Source organism: Dermacentor albipictus, chromosome 9 (genome assembly GCF_038994185.2).
Source record: "Dermacentor albipictus isolate Rhodes 1998 colony chromosome 9, USDA_Dalb.pri_finalv2, whole genome shotgun sequence".
Taxonomy (NCBI): Eukaryota; Metazoa; Arthropoda; class Arachnida; order Ixodida; family Ixodidae; genus Dermacentor; species Dermacentor albipictus.
The window spans coordinates 35,844,076-35,863,008 of record NC_091829.1 but is presented as its reverse complement, the minus strand read 5'-3'; the positions used below and the strand labels follow the sequence as shown (position 1 = coordinate 35,863,008).

Genomic DNA, 18,933 nt, shown 5'->3' with positions numbered 1-18,933 from the left:
CACACTCACGATAACCAAACAATTAAATAAGTCTCATGTGTCCGAAAAAAAAAAGAAGCGCCTGATGGTTCGACTAAACGTGCTTCGGGGCCCCTGTGTCGTTAAAATTTTGTTTAGTGATCGAATGCGTCTGACCCACAGAACAAAATGTGAACAAATTAACAGTGCAGACATCTGCAAGGTGACGTACATTGATGGAAGGTAGAGTTGGTGTTCACCTGATAATAATGCAGACCGGGACAATTCGTCCTGGTCCGGGGATCGAACTCAGCATCACCACAATTTCAGTGTGATAGCTTTACAGAATGATCAAATCGTGAGGGTAGCAGATTGAAGGGCCACTTTGAATTAAGACGCCGGAAGCTATGGAACATCAAGCGGTGATGTTCTGCGGAAACGCAGTGAGATAGACTTGTCGAGCTGTCGATTAGTCATGCTCAAACGTCAAGTCCTCAGTGGATTCGCCCTTTTTGCTGCTGTTTGCTCACCTCCCTAATAGCTTATTCAGAGAGAACGCAAAATAGAAAATGTAGGAAGGTCAACGCCGGACCAGCATCTGGTTAGCTACCTTGCACGAGGATAAGAGAAAGGGGAACTAGAAAGAGGAAAATCGGCTAAAAGGGAACACTTCTCTCGCGCAAAAGGATGCTAAGGAGGACTACAAACTTTAAGTTAAGCGCCACTTTCGGAAATGCAGTGGTGGAGGTTTCGATTTCCAGAGTTCGTCAACAGCGAAGCTTTTTTAGTACTGTAGACTGTTGGGCTGGTGTGGTGTTGCATATTGGTCATTGTGCTGAGTGACAAACTTGGCGGAGAAAAAGAGAAGCCAGGTGGACAGGACAGACGTTCAAAAGCCACCGAAAAGCGTAGAAACATCAGGTGAGGACAAACCTTTTCTAATGTGGAAGGCCAGGTAATTTTTTCAAGAGGTGCAGGCGATGAGCCTGCAGCACATGATGCATCGCTCACTCGGAGCAAGGTTTCACAAGAAAGAGCCCGTTGTAGAAGAAATATATTTTAGTACTGTAGACTGTTTCGCTAACTGTTGAGCCGTAATATTGCTGGGATAAAGAGAGGCCAGGCGGACAGTACAGATGAATTTTTTTCTCTCCGGGGAGCCCACGTGGGTTTCGCTTGTATCTTCGTGACACTACTTTCCGGTGAACGCCAACTTTCCCTTACACAACTGTCACATTCATCCGATAAAAAAAAATAAAGACGAACTTGTGAACAGCCTAACCCCGGTCATTTTACTTTTGTTTCACTCTTGTTTCGTGTTCTCTTTCAGCCCTGTCTTGCGCACAAAAATTTTTAACGTTTCCTTCCGTCTTTTTTTCTTTCACGCCCGCTCTTTGCAAAAGCCCGTTGGAGACAGATAGTATCAGGTAGTGTGCGTCATCGTGTCGTCTGTCCCGTCGTGTGCTTGTCACTGTGTCCATGTCAATGTGTTTGTGCACGCGCTATTACACCAGTTACCGTCCGGAATACGTGGTTATGACAATTTTTGTGCTGTGGTGGCAATTTTTCTTGTCTGGGCACTGCGGAGTTGAGCGCATGAGTACATAACCATCTGTACAGATTGATCAATGCTTCCTGCTTGAAAGCGCATAATCTTCTCTAGGAACTAAAGAGACCCTCATTAGGTACATAGTAGAAAAAGAAGAGTATTGGACGTAACACTGGAACACAGAAAGACAGCAGCATGAATGAAGGATCAAACGAGAGCACGTGATGTGGTAGTGGAGATTAAGGGCAAGGAGTGGTGACAAATTGTTGATTAGAGAACTGAATAAATGTCAGGGGGAAGAAACTCGCAACAGATAAGGATTTGGAGGAATTATGTTATGAAATCTGTTAGTATAAGCACATTTGGGTTCACAGGGCACATGTTTAGATGGAGACTTGATGAAGCTTTTGTCCCGAGGATTTGGTTCGGCTGTGATGATGATGACAAATTAAGATTAAGCTGAAACTCTACTGATGTTTCAATTACTATGACAACTAAGTGAGGTCATGTAAATAATGCCATATTCAGATAGCTTCTTCCTAAACCTGTCTCACGGCACGCCAAGTTATACAGGGCCTTTGACTCGTAAGCGTACTGGTAACTTCAAATTTTTTTTTTCTCCCACTGAGCATTGAAGGAGTCTGTTCAGGTTTTCTTAAACGCGTCGCAATACTCGCGACAATGTCATATCATCTGTGCTCCATCAGACCCTAAAGGCAAATTATCTGCACTCTTAAGCAAAATTACATCCTTTTGCCACACAACAATAATCGTCATCTGTCTTGTCCGCATTTCCTCTCTTTAAGCGGCGAGCCCGGTACTTCCAAGTCATGAACGGCATGCGCGTTATCAGCATGACAGAGCATTCTCGACAGGAAAGTAGCGAACGCAGCGTTTTCGAGGAAGGGAGCGCAAGCAAGACAGATGACAATTATTGTTTTGTGGCAAATATGCACCCCGAAGGGTGTCCATTTGCTTAAGAGTGTGGTGAACGTCAGCACATGAGGGCAAACTAAAAATCTGCAGAATTTTTTTGTGGTAGCGAAGCACTACTTTAGTGTAACTGAAGCCTACGTAATTATACTTTTTCATAATTTCCCTTTACTGATGTGAATATGAGGTGGGGGTCCTCGTATTGCCTAGCCATTTCAGCGTCACTAGCAAACCACCCATATTATGGAAAGTTTCGTTATGGAAGTGTTGTAAGAGACGCAGCATGCGAACCTAAATGTAGGCACCAGTAAAATCGGATGTAGAACTATCGCAATATATCGGTTAAGTAATGTATTGAGGCGCGACGACTGATCGCCCCTCTAACAAGCAGCTTCTCAGAGTCAATGGTCACTAACCTGCGAAGCGACCTGCCTACTGGTTTCAGCATTTCCAAATCTTGTCCAACCAATATGGTTCTTAGGGAACTCGTCATTGTAGCTCACTGGGACACGAAGCTTCTCAAGGGCGCTGCAAAACAACCTTTACACAAAGGTGCCACTAGGCCAGGACGCAAGACCATAATGCATATTTTGTTTCCTACGTAATAACAATATTTCGATATCGCAAAGCAGGAAGCACAGCCTATTTGTGACAAAATAGTTCGAAGTGCCACTCCCACGACCCTCAAAGCCGTAGCATGAAGCATTTGCTACGCTTCTTACCTTCGGAATTGCTAAAGCATGAATTTGATTCGGTACCCTTAATGGATCAGTAAGACAGGAGTTAGGCATTCTTACACATCGAATTTCATGCTTTCTTTTTCGATTTGATGTGATTTGACCCTCCGTAAGTTTCAGCATTGTCAAATTGTTTGGGATAATAACTCCATGACTCAATCAATCGTCGCTTTACGAACCCCTTCGCACAAACATTTGTCCCTTTTGCGTCAAGGTTTGAGAAAGGTGCCGTGTTCGGAAATTAATTTAGTTCACCTAACCTAACGCTGCCAGATGTCTCCACGGGCGTCTTGCAAAAGAGCTCCTCTCATAGTCTACAACTAAAAAAAATGCCTTCTGGGTGCCATCTGGTTATCCAGACAATTTCATATTGAGAATCGTCTGATATACTCTTTTCTCTGTAAGTAAAGACGAAGACAAACCTACTTCTACAACTTGATGCATTCAGACAATTATTTTGTGTTGTTCATTTACGACATTTACATTGTAGTCAGCGCTGTCATGCCTTATTTGCATAGCAGGCATCAAGCAAGGACAACAGTCAAACAAGACACCTTGTGTAGGAAACTGTTCAACTGCGTGTCACATGTCACATTCACTGCGTATGATTGTCGAGCGTCTGTGTGATGGGTGTATGATTGTCGCAACTGAGCTGCTGCCTTAGTAGTGCCAGTAGTGCCTGTTAGATTATAGTCGGTGTTGAAGACAGGGAATCTCACGCATTGTCTTGTCTGTTACTGCTCTCGTGCTGTAGAACTCGGTAACCACAGCTTATTTTGTCACTCGCTTGCCCGTAATACTGCCAGAAGTTTAAAAGTGACAATTGGCTAACTCTGTTTGCATATAGTGTTTTTTTAATTATCTCGAGTATCAAGGAATAGCACTGAATCTCACAGCTTCATACTTGAAGCTCTCTTGCGTTCCACGAATGAGACCGGTTTAGGGTATTCTTATTTATGAACCAGACTCTTTTACTACATCGTACTTGGTGTGGTATTCTGAATACCCGAAGCTTTGCCGAGACAAAATTTGCTTTGCTACAAACAAATCTTTTCTAACTTATCTGCAGAGATCAGACAGACAATGTGAGAGAGAGACTCTTCTTCACTTTTTCTGCTAATGAATTGCCTTTGCTCCTTGCTTGCTAGTAGCTGGCGTAGTGCTGGCGATGCATATGCAAGCTAGGCAGCTTTTACCCTTTTTTTTCTTTTGCTCTTTGACAATAGTAGACACAACCTCCTCTCCCTTTTCTCTTTTGCTCTTCCCTTCCCTTTCTTTCTTTCGGCTGCTTCCTCCTCTCTCCAAAATGACGAACGCCGTAAACACAACCGCCAACAGCACCTCACAGTCCCCAACGCAAGAAGTTGTCTCTCCGTATGAAGAGCCTCTCCCTGGACAGCCCTGAGTCGAACGAGCATGCCCATCGTCGACGACAACTCACAGGTGGACGGGGCTGAAGCCTTTCTATTTATCTACAAACTTACATGTGTGTCTGTAGATCCATCTATCAATCCATACACTTCCCTTCTCTTGCCCATCATCATCCTTCTCTTTATTTTATTCCTCGATTTCTGTTTATTCATCCGCAATCTTCTTGCGTTTGTCCATATAACCCTATTTGTTTGTTCATTTGTTATTCTGGTGCCTTTGTGGCCATTTGTTGGTCTGTTTCGCAACCCAGTTGAAAACGACAGAGACTGTTTGTCTTAATCACGACGTCTTTCTCGCGACAAGAGGAATAAGTGTCGTCACGGCAGAACAGGCCTCATCTTTGCAGGGACACTTGTCCAAGTTACGGCAGAAATTGGCGTTGCTGCGACAAAAGTGACTTCGCTTTGACGACAGAACATCAGGACGTACAACAAAAATTTCTGTCACGGGGACAGTAGTGTGAACTATAGCCACGACGAGCAAAAATTTCTAGGTGCGTTTCGACTGGGTACGCAGTCTCCCTGTCTGTAAACCCCGCCTCAGCGCGCTGGCTCTTGCCCTTTCTACTTGTTGCTCTGTTCCAGCTGTATGTGCTTTCTTGAGCAGCACTTGGCTTATTCAGCCACATTTTCACATGCACGATATCGCTAGTGTTTGCCTAACCCTCTAGGACGCGTATGTGCTTTTTATGATGCGATATTGCGATCGTTCGCTGTGTGGTTTCAACGGGCACAACGCTGGAGAGGGTGCGTGGTCTTAAGCGCAAACTGTGTAATACGTACAGGCCCTTTCACTGCTGTGTAGGTTGCACAGGTGGCTGGCTTTAGGCCTCGTTACGTTTAAGCGACGCCTTGCGTTGGCCGATATGTTCCAGTTTGCGAGCTCGAGATCACGCTCGGACAAACAGATACGAAGGCTTAATCAGCCGCTTCGTTGTGCTCTGCGCAACAGTCGATGGGTCTGTACTCCCGATGCATTTTAGGCGTAGCCTTGGTATCCGTTTACGACGTGCTTTTATGATGGCCAAAAAAAACGTACAACGTGAATTTGTTTGAACGCATAGCCACATGGTGCCAGAACATCGTGAGACAAATTTTGTCTAATAATACGAAGCAGTCATCATACAACATATAAAGTAGACACGCCCCGATGCCGAGTGACACCTCTTCGAAAACGGGTTTTATGAGTCGTGACGTGATGATCTAATGCGATAATGCTGCCTGTTGACGAACGTAAATGATTCCGAGTGGCCGGTCATTATTGGCATACACTAGAGCCGTCTTTATCCCGAGTTGTGATCCCATGCGTTCGCGGTGGACTGCAATCCCACGTGAATTCTTCACAACGGTAGCAACAGTTCGGCATAAACACGCCATCAGTAGTGATCATCATAATAGTGATGGTGGTGACATGTTTATTAAGGAAAAGAAGTCGTAACCCCTTGACTGAACTAATACGTGTGAAGGGAAAAAGAACTACGAAAACAATTGAACCCTTATCGGCTTTGGCAAATAATGAGAGAAACGGCCTGAACTGACGGAAAACATGCATGCTTCCACCACGGCTGCATCGTAACAGGACATGCCGCGGAGGGGTTTTTTTTTTTTTTTCACGTGAGGTCAGAATATGGCTTGCAAGGAGAGAAACGCGGAAGCTCACTTCACGCTTGTGATAACCGCAGCCTCGGAAAATTCACTTTTAAAGAACTATCCGTCACATACCTTACTTGTTCATTCATCGTTTTCTCAATGTTTCCTTTTTATAACCACACTTTATCCATGCGCTCCTTTCTGCCTGCACTTACGATATCCCGGCTACACCTTGCCAACCTCGCCAAAATGTCATAAGCTCAGCGTCACGTTCAGTTTCGAACAAAATTTATACAGACAGCCATCGAAACCTACGAGTTAATTCTACGGGTTTCATCGACATAAGCCCTTGACAAAGCAAGCTAAGCTGACGGATTTCATCGGTTGTAGCTTTCACTAGTGTCTTAAAAAGTACTTTGAATATTCTTGAATTCTTGAATATTCAAGAAATTCTTGAATATTCAATCACTGCTTGATAGAAGACGCAGCTTTTTTTTTTTTAATAGCGTCACCCGGTCCATAGTCTGAAACCTGCTCAAGTCTCTGCGCTATGTTTTCTGCGTAATATGGGCGCCCCCAACCCAACCCCTACATTTTTGATACCCACGATAAATGGAAAAGCGTCGAGCCTGAACAAGTACTTCCTGGGTGCCGCTGACTGCCCCGTTACAGCTCCCCAACTTCAATATTCAATCACTGCTTGATGGAAGACGCAGCTTTTTTTTAACAGCGTCACCCGGTCCATAGTCTCAAACCTGCTCAGTTTCTACTCCATGTTTTCTGCGTAATATGGGAGCCCCCCACCAACCCCTACATTTTTTATACCCACGACAAATGGCAAAGCGTCGAGCCTGAACAGGTGCTCCCTGGGTGCCGCTGACTGCCCCGTTACAGCTCCAGCTTTTTTTTAATAGCGTCACCCAGTCCATAGTCTCAAACCTGCTCAGTCTCTACTCCATGTTTTCTGCGTAATATGGGAACCCCCTACCCAACCCCTACATTTTTGATACCCACGACAAATGGCAAAGCGTCGAGACTGAACAGGTGCTCCCTGGGCGCCGCTGACTGCCCCGTTACAGCTCCAGCTTTTTTTTAATAGCGTCACCCAGTCCATAGTCTCAAACCTGCTCAGTCTCTACTCCATGTTTTCTGCGTAATATGGGGGCCCCCCACCCACCCCCTACATTCTTTGTACCCACGACAAATGGCAAAGCGTCGAGCCTGAACAGGTGCTCCCTGGGCGCCGCTGACTGCCCCGTTACAGCTCCAGCTTTTTTTTAATAGCGTCACCCAGTCCATAGTCTCAAACCTGCTCAGTCTCTACTCCATGTTTTCTGCGTAATATGGGGGCCCCCCACCCACCCCCTACATTCTTTGTACCCACGACAAATGGCAAAGCGTCGAGCCTGAACAGGTGCTCCCTGGGCGCCGCTGACTGCCCCGTTACAGCTCCAGCTTTTTTTTTAACAGCGTCACCCGGTCCATAGTCTCAAACCTGCTCAGTTTCTACTCCATGTTTTCTGCGTAATATGGGAGCCCCCCACCAACCCCTACATTTTTGATACCCACGACAAATGGCAAAGCGTCGAGCCTGAACAGGTGCTCCCTGGGCGCCGCTGACTGCCCCGTTACAGCTCCAGCTTTTTTTTAATAGCGTCACCCAGTCCATAGTCTCAAACCTGCTCAGTCTCTACTCCATGTTTTCTGCGTAATATGGGGGCCCCCCACCCACCCCCTACATTCTTTGTACCCACGACAAATGGCAAAGCGTCGAGCCTGAACAGGTGCTCCCTGGGCGCCGCTGACTGCCCCGTTACAGCTCCAGCTTTTTTTTTAACAGCGTCACCCGGTCCATAGTCTCAAACCTGCTCAGTCTCTACTCCATGTTTTCTGCGTAATATGGGGGCCCCCCACCCACCCCCTACATTCTTTGTACCCACGACAAATGGCAAAGCGTCGAGCCTGAACAGGTGCTCCCTGGGCGCCGCTGACTGCCCCGTTACAGCTCCAGCTTTTTTTAATAGCGTCACCCAGTCCATAGTCTGAAACCTGCTCAGTTTCTACTCCATGTTTTCTGCGTAATATGGGAGCCCCCCACCAACCCCTACATTTTTGATACCCACGACAAATGGCAAAGCGTCGAGCCTGAACAGGTGCTCCCTGGGTGCCGCTGACTGCCCCGTTACAGCTCCAGCTTTTTTTTATTAGCGTCACCCAGTCCATAGTCTCAAACCTGCTCAGTCTCTACTCCATGTTTTCTGCGTAATATGGGAACCCCCTACCCAACCCCTACATTTTTGATACCCACGACAAATGGCAAAGCGTCGAACCTGAACAGGTGCTCCCTGGGCGCCGCTGACTGCCCCGTTACAGCTCCAGCTTTTTTTTAATAGCGTCACCCAGTCCATAGTCTCAAACCTGCTCAGTCTCTACTCCATGTTTTCTGCGTAATATGGGGGCCCCCCACCCACCCCCTACATTCTTTGTACCCACGACAAATGGCAAAGCGTCGAGCCTGAACAGGTGCTCCCTGGGCGCCGCTGACTGCCCCGTTACAGCTCCAGCTTTTTTTTTAACAGCGTCACCCGGTCCATAGTCTCAAACCTGCTCAGTTTCTACTCCATGTTTTCTGCGTAATATGGGAGCCCCCCACCAACCCCTACATTTTTGATACCCACGACAAATGGCAAAGCGTCGAGCCTGAACAGGTGCTCCCTGGGCGCCGCTGACTGCCCCGTTACAGCTCCAGCTTTTTTTTAATAGCGTCACCCAGTCCATAGTCTTAAACCTGCTCAGTCTCTACTCCATGTTTTCTGCGTAATATGGGGGCCCCCCACCCACCCCCTACATTCTTTGTACCCACGACAAATGGCAAAGCGTCGAGCCTGAACAGGTGCTCCCTGGGCGCCGCTGACTGCCCCGTTACAGCTCCAGCTTTTTTTTTAACAGCGTCACCCGGTCCATAGTCTCAAACCTGCTCAGTCTCTACTCCATGTTTTCTGTGTAATATGGGGGCCCCCCACCCACCCCCTACATTCTTTGTACCCACGACAAATGGCAAAGCGTCGAGCCTGAACAGGTGCTCCCTGGGCGCCGCTGACTGCCCCGTTACAGCTCCAGCTTTTTTTTAATAGCGTCACCCAGTCCATAGTCTGAAACCTGCTCAGTTTCTACTCCATGTTTTCTGCGTAATATGGGAGCCCCCCACCAACCCCTACATTTTTGATACCCACGACAAATGGCAAAGCGTCGAGCCTGAACAGGTGCTCCCTGGGCGCCGCTGACTGCCCCGTTACAGCTCCAGCTTTTTTTTAATAGCGTCACCCAGTCCATAGTCTGAAACCTGCTCAGTTTCTACTCCATGTTTTCTGCGTAATATGGGAGCCCCCCACCAACCCCTACATTTTTGATACCCACGACAAATGGCAAAGCGTCGAGCCTGAACAGGTGCTCCCTGGGCGCCGCTGACTGCCCCGTTACAGCTCCAGCTTTTTTTTAATAGCGTCACCCAGTCCATAGTCTGAAACCTGCTCAGTCTCTACTCCATGTTTTCTGCGTAATATGGGGGCCCCCCACCCACCCCCTACATTCTTTGTACCCACGACAAATGGCAAAGCGTCGAGCCTGAACAGGTGCTCCCTGGGCGCCGCTGACTGCCCCGTTACAGCTCCAGCTTTTTTTTAATAGCGTCACCCAGTCCATAGTCTGAAACCTGCTCAGTCTCTATTCCATGTTTTCTGCGTAATATGGGGGCCCCCCACCCACCCCCTACATTCTTTGTACCCACGACAAATGGCAAAGCGTCGAGCCTGAACAGGTGCTCCCTGGGCGCCGCTGACTGCCCCGTTACAGCTCCAGCTTTTTTTTAATAGCGTCACCCAGTCCATAGTCTCAAACCTGCTCAGTCTCTACTCCATGTTTTCTGCGTAATATGGGGGCCCCCCACCCACCCCCTACATTCTTTGTACCCACGACAAATGGCAAAGCGTCGAGCCTGAACAGGTGCTCCCTGGGCGCCGCTGACTGCCCCGTTACAGCTCCAGCTTTTTTTTAACAGCGTCACCCGGTCCATAGTCTCAAACCTGCTCAGTTTCTACTCCATGTTTTCTGCGTAATATGGGAGCCCCCCACCAACCCCTACATTTTTGATACCCACGACAAATGGCAAAGCGTCGAGCCTGAACAGGTGCTCCCTGGGCGCCGCTGACTGCCCCGTTACAGCTCCAGCTTTTTTTTAATAGCGTCACCCAGTCCATAGTCTGAAACCTGCTCAGTCTCTACTCCATGTTTTCTGCGTAATATGGGGGCCCCCCACCCACCCCCTACATTATTTGCACCCACGACAAATGGCAAAGCGTCGAGCCTGAACAGGTGCTCCCTGGGCGCCGCTGACTGCCCCGTTACAGCTCCAGCTTTTTTTTAATAGCGTCACCCAGTCCATAGTCTCAAACCTGCTCAGTCTCTACTCCATGTTTTCTGCGTAATATGGGGGCCCCCCACCCACCCCCTACATTCTTTGTACCCACGACAAATGGCAAAGCGTCGAGCCTGAACAGGTGCTCCCTGGGCGCCGCTGACTGCCCCGTTACAGCTCCAGCTTTTTTTTTAACAGCGTCACCCAGTCCATAGTCTCAAACCTGCTCAGTTTCTACTCCATGTTTTCTGCGTAATATGGGAGCCCCCCACCAACCCCTACATTTTTGATACCCACGACAAATGGCAAAGCGTCGAGCCTGAACAGGTGCTCCCTGGGCGCCGCTGACTGCCCCGTTACAGCTCCAGCTTTTTTTAATAGCGTCACCCAGTCCATAGTCTCAAACCTGCTCAGTCTCTACTCCATGTTTTCTGCGTAATATGGGAACCCCCTACCCAACCCCTACATTTTTGATACCCACGACAAATGGCAAAGCGTCGAGCCTGAACAGGTGCTCCCTGGGCGCCGCTGACTGCCCCGTTACAGCTCCAGCTTTTTTTAAATAGCGTCACCCAGTCCATAGTCTCAAACCTGCTCAGTCTCTACTCCATGTTTTCTGCGTAATATTGGAACCCCCTACCCAACCCCTACATTTTTGATACCCACGACAAATGGCAAAGCGTCGAGCCTGAACAGGTGCTCCCTGGGCGCCGCTGACTGCCCCGTTACAGCTCCAGCTTTTTTTTAATAGCGTCACCCAGTCCATAGTCTCAAACCTGCTCAGTCTCTACTCCATGTTTTCTGCGTAATATTGGAACCCCCTACCCAACCCCTACATTTTTGATACCCACGACAAATGGCAAAGCGTCGAGCCTGAACAGGTGCTCCCTGGGCGCCGCTGACTGCCCCGTTACAGCTCCAGCTTTTTTTAAATAGCGTCACCCAGTCCATAGTCTCAAACCTGCTCAGTCTCTACTCCATGTTTTCTGCGTAATATTGGAACCCCCTACCCAACCCCTACATTTTTGATACCCACGACAAATGGCAAAGCGTCGAGCCTGAACAGGTGCTCCCTGGGCGCCGCTGACTGCCCCGTTACAGCTCCAGCTTTTTTTAAATAGCGTCACCCAGTCCATAGTCTCAAACCTGCTCAGTCCCTACTCCATGTTTTCTGCGTAATATTGGAACCCCCTACCCAACCCCTACATTTTTGATACCCACGACAAATGGCAAAGCGTCGAGCCTGAACAGGTGCTCCCTGGGCGCCGCTGACTGCCCCGTTACAGCTCCAGCTTTTTTTAAATAGCGTCACCCAGTCCATAGTCTCAAACCTGCTCAGTCTCTACTCCATGTTTTCTGTGTAATATGGGAACCCCCTACCCAACCCCTACATTTTTGATACCCACGACAAATGGCAAAGCGTCGAGCTTGAACAGGTGCTCCCTGGGCGCCGCTGACTGCCCCGTTACAGCTCCAGCTTTTTTTAAATAGCGTCACCCAGTCCATAGTCTCAAACCTGCTCAGTCTCTACTCCATGTTTTCTGCGTAATATTGGAACCCCCTACCCAACCCCTACATTTTTGATACCCACGACAAATGGCAAAGCGTCGAGCCTGAACAGGTGCTCCCTGGGCGCCGCTGACTGCCCCGTTACAGCTCCAGCTTTTTTTTAATAGCGTCACCCAGTCCATAGTCTCAAACCTGCTCAGTCTCTACTCCATGTTTTCTGCGTAATATGGGTGCCCCCCACCCACCCCCTACATTCTTTATACCCACGACAAATGGCAAAGCGTCGAATCTGAACAGGTGCTCCTTGGGTGCCGCTGACTGCCCCGTTGCAGCTCCCCAAAGTCCGGTGCACGGTCGAAGGCAGCTCCTGAGCGCCAAGGCGGTGCGCATGAGTTCGGTCGATCTGCCCGACGACAACGAGAAGTCACTCAGCAGCGCCTCTACCTCACCCTGTCCATCCCCAGTGAGTTGGTGCCTCGCCCACTGTTGCGCAACTCTCTGTGTGTGCTTAGAATTGTCTTTCGACAAGAATTCCTCATTTTCATGCGAAGCATACTAGCCGCACAAGCACGCTCTTCCTTGCTGCGCCGCGCGCGGCCGCGTAGCTACCATATGACGTCATAACGGCCGCAAAAGCGGAGGCTCAACTCGTGCGCTCGCTTGCGGCCGCGTAGCTACATAGCCGGGTCTCAGCTCGTGCGCTCGCCTGCATGAGTTGTTTCTTCGTCTAGCCGAACCAAATATAGCCAAGCAACAGCAGTTCACCAGGCTAAACAGTGGTTCAACAACTAAAATAAAGGCTAGTATGCTTCGCATCCTGGGCTCAACCTTAGCTAAGCCACAGCCATTATTTTTTTAGATCTCTGCCATTACGAAGCGCAGTTCTTTCACGCACGAAAGCTTGTTACATGAGAGAATTGAAAATGTAAGAGTGATAAAAGACTAAGGCCACACAAATACACAAATGTGAGACTGTTAGGAACTTAAAACATTTGAGGCGGTGAATGTGAGTGAAAACCATGGTGGAATGGTTCCCTGAACTTCCCGTGAAACGTTTCAGGACAGTTTGTATTTTTCCTCAAGAACAAAGCAACAACGTATCTTCCGTGTGTTGGCGCTGCTTTGATGATTGCTCTTTCTTTTTTTCAACATATTGCACATCAAGCTCGACATCCAGCTGCACGAGATTCTCTATGGTTGTTGTAGAGCTAGCGCAAGATAGGGTCTTCAGACATGCTTCAAGGTATCAGTGGTGCGTCTAATATAAATTGTGCTGAGTAGTAGCACAGACTGATCGAAAGAACTAAACTATTGTGGCATAAAGAGTAAATATAATTAGATGAAGGTTATTCATTGCGTCGCCTCGTACATATTACGAAGCGAGTTTTTCGTAGGCATAGTAATTATCACATGATGATGAGTTCGCATTGTAGGTCAACCACTGTGTTCACGGGGTCCTCATACATTAAACTTTTCTTCGTCTTTTCTTTTTATGATCCCAGAGCTAGCTATCACACATAATATCAAGGAAGTCATCTTGTTTCATCCTAAAACTCCTGAAGCAATGTTTTTCTTCAATTCTTTCAAGCGTGCTCCTTATCCCAGATAATCACAGACACGCTAATACATTTAGAAAACGTAAAAAGGAAGGCTACCTTGAATATTCCTGATTATTTTTGTTTTTTTGTTTCACTCATCTTAAAGATGGAAGAATGATGATCGCTGCATGACTATTTTGGCCATAGTGTGCTTAGAGCTCGCAATCTCACGCTGTGTTCTTGAAACATGACGCCCTCGAAAAACCAACCAGGCGGGCGATACTCCCGCTCGTGAGCGCTTATATATAACTATTCGTTGCGAGAGTTTACAGTGATCGCTAAAGCGTCATGCTACGCCCTGCATATTTCGTTAACGTCGTTGTCGCACTTACTGGCTTCGGCGCAGAAACCCCATCGCCTGCTACCAACCAACCTCTACGTAGTGCTGTACAATTTCAGGAGTCGACATCAGGACGAGCTCGATCTCAAGTAAGTTTGGGAGGCCAGTGCTTCCACATTATGCACTGCCACGCAATCAGCCTTTCTTCGTATATGCCTGAACTTATAGCCGCTGGCGGCGACGTCTGTTGCAATACGTCGCGAAATTCCATAAAATAGAACCGCTGCGCTTCAGCAAACTAATTCCACCACAGAGCGCGATGCGTTCGCCCTGGCGCACCATTAAATGCAGACGATGACGGCCATAACAATTATGATTGCGACGGTCCCAAGCTGTGGCACGTATACACACAGCCGGGGATACGCCAAGGATCGGACTCCCAGCGTTTATTACCAACTTTCCCATTTTGTCAGTTCTGATTATCTCAAGAGGCGGCTACGCCCTCTCTGATTGGCTCAAAACGCAAACGCGGCCGAGTTTGATAATATGGCAGAGCTTGGCTATGGCATTTCTGCATGTCTGTCACACGTGCTGAAGCTCCACGACAACACCAACGAAGCGCAAGCAATAAAAGCACCAATGGCTCACAGAACACCAGTTGTGGTTCGCGCCACACCCCGTGAAACAGACATAGCCCAGCGATGGCCTGCTAGAACACAAGCGGAATAAAAAGCGCAGCAAATCGTCGGCCCGAGAAATCCGGCCTGAAACATCTCACGAGTGTAGCCTTAGTGCGTGATGCTGCTGAGGCCCAGAACGTTTCGATGTTGATGCAGTAACTAGCTGGAGCCTGCTGCTTAACAATAATTCGCTGTCTGTGTGGTGTGCAGTTGCCGATACTTGCGCAACCCTCCCCCCCTCCTTTTTTTTTCACACACCGTGGTCAATTATTCATAGCTTGCGCAGCAAAGCTTTGTTGATCGTTCGCTCAAACATGGTATTTAACGTACGCTCCGATTTCAGGGCTGGTGATACGGTGACTGTGATCGATACCACAGACCCAGATTGGTGGCAGGTGAGCTTTCAACCGCTATCATCTCCTGCGCTGCGAATATCTTTGCACGAATAACAGTGAAATGAACTTTTTGTTCAGGGTTTTTCGAGCGAGACTAATTTCGTCCAGCTAGCCAGCTAAGACTACTACTTAAGTCACAGATGCTAACTTAAGTCAAAATCTGCACATGTACCTGCGAACTTGAAGCCGGTCAGTAGTGTATTCGTGTCCGCTAAGCATAATTATTAAGACTAGCACCGAATTCTCGATATCTACAAAATCGTCGTACAAAATCTGACCTTTAATAGTTTCGAACGATATTGACAGCAACTACAGTGCATTTTACAGCTGATTTTCGGAATAAATCTCTCGACACTGGTGTTGGGTCCAGCGCACTGACTGAATCGGCTTCCCTTGTACAACTGCGAATTGTGCCCTAAAGGTACTAATCAATAAAGTTATTCAAGGACATTTTCATAACCTACCTGAACAATTAGATATATCGTGCAGCCAACCTGCCGCCCCCCCCCCCTCATCCAGAACTCTGATTGGAAATATGAACGATATTAGTCACGAACGATTTACGTTTTTAAAATCTCTGCTTTACGCAACGATAGCCTTACGTTGGGCCAACATCGGTCCCTCTTCCAGTATTACTTGGGACGTTTATCTTTAGCATTAACAAACCAAGCGGGGAGAAGCAGACCAATGTGTAGGGAGAAGCAGACCAAGGTGTAGGGGGAAGCAGACCAATGTGCTTCGGTGGGTTCGCAGGGCAAGTGCCTGGGCCGCGTGGGGTTCTTCCCGTCCAAGTACGTGGCCAAGCTCCATTCGGGCGAGCGGGCTCTACAGGTGCTGCACTCCATACAGGTCATGGACGGGCAGGAACCCGTCAAGCTGCTGCGTGATCAGGTGAGACCTGCGCTTCAAAGCACTCGTCCCTTTTCACGCGTGTAGTTTATGAATATCGCTGCGGCAGAGAGTTTTGGACGAGCCAGTTCAGGAGGTACAAGCGGCGGCTAGTGAGAAATATTTTCAAGTCATATGGGTGGATCCCAGTTTCGTCACCTCCTGCCGTATCGCCTGTTTATCGATTTTGTGCAGTAATCGATGCTTACTTGTCAAAACGCAACGCATTACTGATGTCATACAAGCGGCAGACACCAGCATTTAGCACAGGGCGCCCATCAAGGCCTCATAAGAAAATACTCTAGAATGTAAAGTTGAGTTTTATTTGCGATTGGGCACATTTCCCGCTAGCATCATTGCCAAGTCACGTAGCAGTCCATTGCGCTGACTGGGCGGGTGACCGGAACGTGGCGACATCAACGAATTCCCCGTTGTTACAGAATCAGACATCGCGCTGTGTATTGGGTCATCTGACGCGTGACGTAACCTAATGTGTCGCTGAACGCGAGCGGTTTCACAAAACGGCCCAACGTCTCCCAAAGCCTCTGCCGTACGTAAAGACTGCATTTGGGGGAGTGCAATTGCTTCGCCCCCACTTGACCCTGTTTTCGAGATTTCTCCAAATGGAGTATATCTCTCGATTGAGCACGTTCTCTCTGCCGTTGCCAGTACACAACACACTTCACTATCGCAGAGGTATGTACGGGACCACTTGAAATGGTATTGTAAGAAAAATTGCCTAAACATGTATTTCAATTCAAATAAAATGGGTATTAAGTGGCAAGCAGACACTCCCTCGAATATCTACCAGCGTTCTCTTCGCCCTCGATGCGGTAAAACGAGGGGTCTGTCTTTCGACGCGCCTCTAATTCGATTCGACACGCGCTCACTGGCGAATCCGAAAGTATGCAACGCGGTGCACTGTAGCCACGCCCATCGTTCTGTGACGCAGATCGTGATCCAAGTGGCCGACGAGATGGACGGCAAGGTGTTGGTGCGGACGGGGCTCGGCGACAAGGCGCTGCCTTGCCCACTGAAGTACCTACAGGAAGTGTGAACCACACGTCCTACCCCGCGCTTCCCCGGATGTGGTGGTGGTGGTGCGGGAGGGAAAGCGAGACTTTCCAGGGAAGCTGCGCGTACCACCATCGTCGCCGACTTCCTCTTTCTCCGTGTACTTCCTCCGTAACCATCGCGGGCACCATCTGCAGTCGTTCAAGCTCGGCGACGGGGCGATCGTGACCGAACTGATGGACGCAGTCGCCATGCCGATCAGTGTGCACATTCGAGGCCTCTTCTTTCTCTTTTTTCATTTTTATATCTGATTTCCGGTTTCGTTTATTCGATGCGTGAAAATTGCTCGTCTGTTTTCGACTGTGTGGAGCGATCATTCGCGAAAGGTTGACTGGGAGTGCATCGTCGGCGCTCCGCGAGACCTCCGTCGACTCGGGAGTGACTGTGTTCACGGAGAAGATGTAGGCCTAACGAAAAGTACGCAGGGAATGAATTTTGGTGCGAAGCTGTTTGCAGGTTGTGACGATCTTTTTATTATCTCAGAAAGTTTACTGCTCCCCTGTATTGTTTTTCCGTGCCTTTCCTTGTTATCCGCGACTCTTTACAAGCTTATGCGTCTTTCTTTTCTTCATATTTGAGCGCATTCCAGTCCTTTCATTCTAGCGTTGGAAGCAATCCGCCTTCGCATGGTTGGCAGAGTTTAAGCAACAACGCCGCGTCTTCATCGGCAATAAAAACAAACCTACGAGCAAAATTAGCATGGCCAATCGCGCCAAGTTGAAAGTTAATTATTTCTCAAGATCCCTGCCTAGTGCCACTTACCGCATTCCAGTTTGCATGGATATTCGCAGGCACCAACAGGGAGAACTAATAAACCGTCCGTACCCAGCTACCTCCTTGGTAGAAGCTGCAGCTATACAAGGCTGCAGACCTTTGACCGCCGTGAAGCGCTGTTGCTTTCTCTGCTAGTTGAAGAACTGGAATTCAGTGCTTTGGTATGTCATCACACTGAGCGCTGTGGCAGCCGCGGTGGCAATTGCCTATGAACACAGAGTTTCTCACTATATTACCTAGAGGGAAATCTGTCGCTGCTGCGCTCAACGTTACTAGACTAGGTTCAGTTGTCAAACTCTCCGTAGGCGCCGTACATTGCGGGTGGCCCCTTGTCTTGGTTTGCCGCCAGAGGGCGGGAGCACCACAAGTAGCTCTACGCGGGCGCAGCTCTGCGTTGGCGAAGGGGCTTGAGTCCTCAGACTTCACCACTTACGTACTCAGCAAGTGTTTTCACCGATGCGTCTTTAAATGTTTGTATAGTCTTGCGTTTAGGAGATTGATTAAAAAACTTTACGTAGCTGTGAAAATGCTGCTGCGGTGCCCCAGAGTGCGCTGTGGAGTCCTTAGTCCAGGGCCGCAGCAGCCCCGGCCGTCCACTGCGCTCTATATTAATCAGCTGTTGCTGATGAAAAGCTGTAAGTAGCTGATTAGTAGTTGTAATCAGCTGTTGCTGCTTAGTACTAATTAATTAATAATGTGAACGCATGAGGCGATGTTAGCGCGACCACAGGATGGCCCAAAAAAGTCACGGGAGCCCAAGCGACCCAATCGAGGCAGTTCACGACGCCACTCAAGGCAGAGTGAATTAGGCGAAGTTAATTAAGACACAGTTAATTAAAATAGAGTTAAGGCACTCGAACCCACGGTCGTTGAAACCTCGACTTTTGGTGGTGGCAACGAATTACATAAATAGATGAACCAATTTATTAACGAGTGAATTAAGAAGTACACTAACAATTATTGGATAATAATTAATTAATAATGAATTAACTACGCATTACCTAACTAGGCGGATTTATAATAATTTGAATATCTCAAAGCTACGGCAAACATTATCTTGCATGGTTGTGCCCAGCTACGCGGCATTCGCATATTTTAAAACTGGCTTAAGTTAGCTGGGACAC

At 48.2% G+C, this 18,933-nt stretch overlaps 1 protein-coding gene across 6 annotated transcripts in view; it reads left to right on the top strand.

Moving 5' to 3' along the window:
* The window catches only part of Stacl (SH3 and cysteine-rich domain-containing protein), a 167,245-nt gene extending 149,700 nt beyond the window's left edge, over positions 1 to 17,545 (top strand). For 2 of the 6 annotated variants that reach the window (XM_070524918.1, XM_070524921.1), the window contains exons 14-20: positions 1,362 to 1,385; positions 4,516 to 4,620; positions 12,453 to 12,584; positions 14,054 to 14,147; positions 15,022 to 15,073; positions 15,827 to 15,964; positions 16,914 to 17,545. In XM_070524918.1, coding sequence (XP_070381019.1) covers positions 1,362 to 1,385; positions 4,516 to 4,620; positions 12,453 to 12,584; positions 14,054 to 14,147; positions 15,022 to 15,073; positions 15,827 to 15,964; positions 16,914 to 17,018 — 650 coding nt within the window. In that variant the 3' untranslated portion in view covers positions 17,019 to 17,545. Of the gene's footprint in view, positions 1 to 1,361; positions 1,386 to 4,515; positions 4,621 to 12,452; positions 12,585 to 14,053; positions 14,152 to 15,021; positions 15,074 to 15,826; positions 15,965 to 16,913 lie in introns of those variants that run through there. The other 4 variants (XM_065437889.1, XM_070524919.1, XM_070524922.1 and 1 more) reach the window with 4 other exon arrangements.
* The last annotated feature ends 1,388 nt before the right edge of the window (positions 17,546 to 18,933 follow it).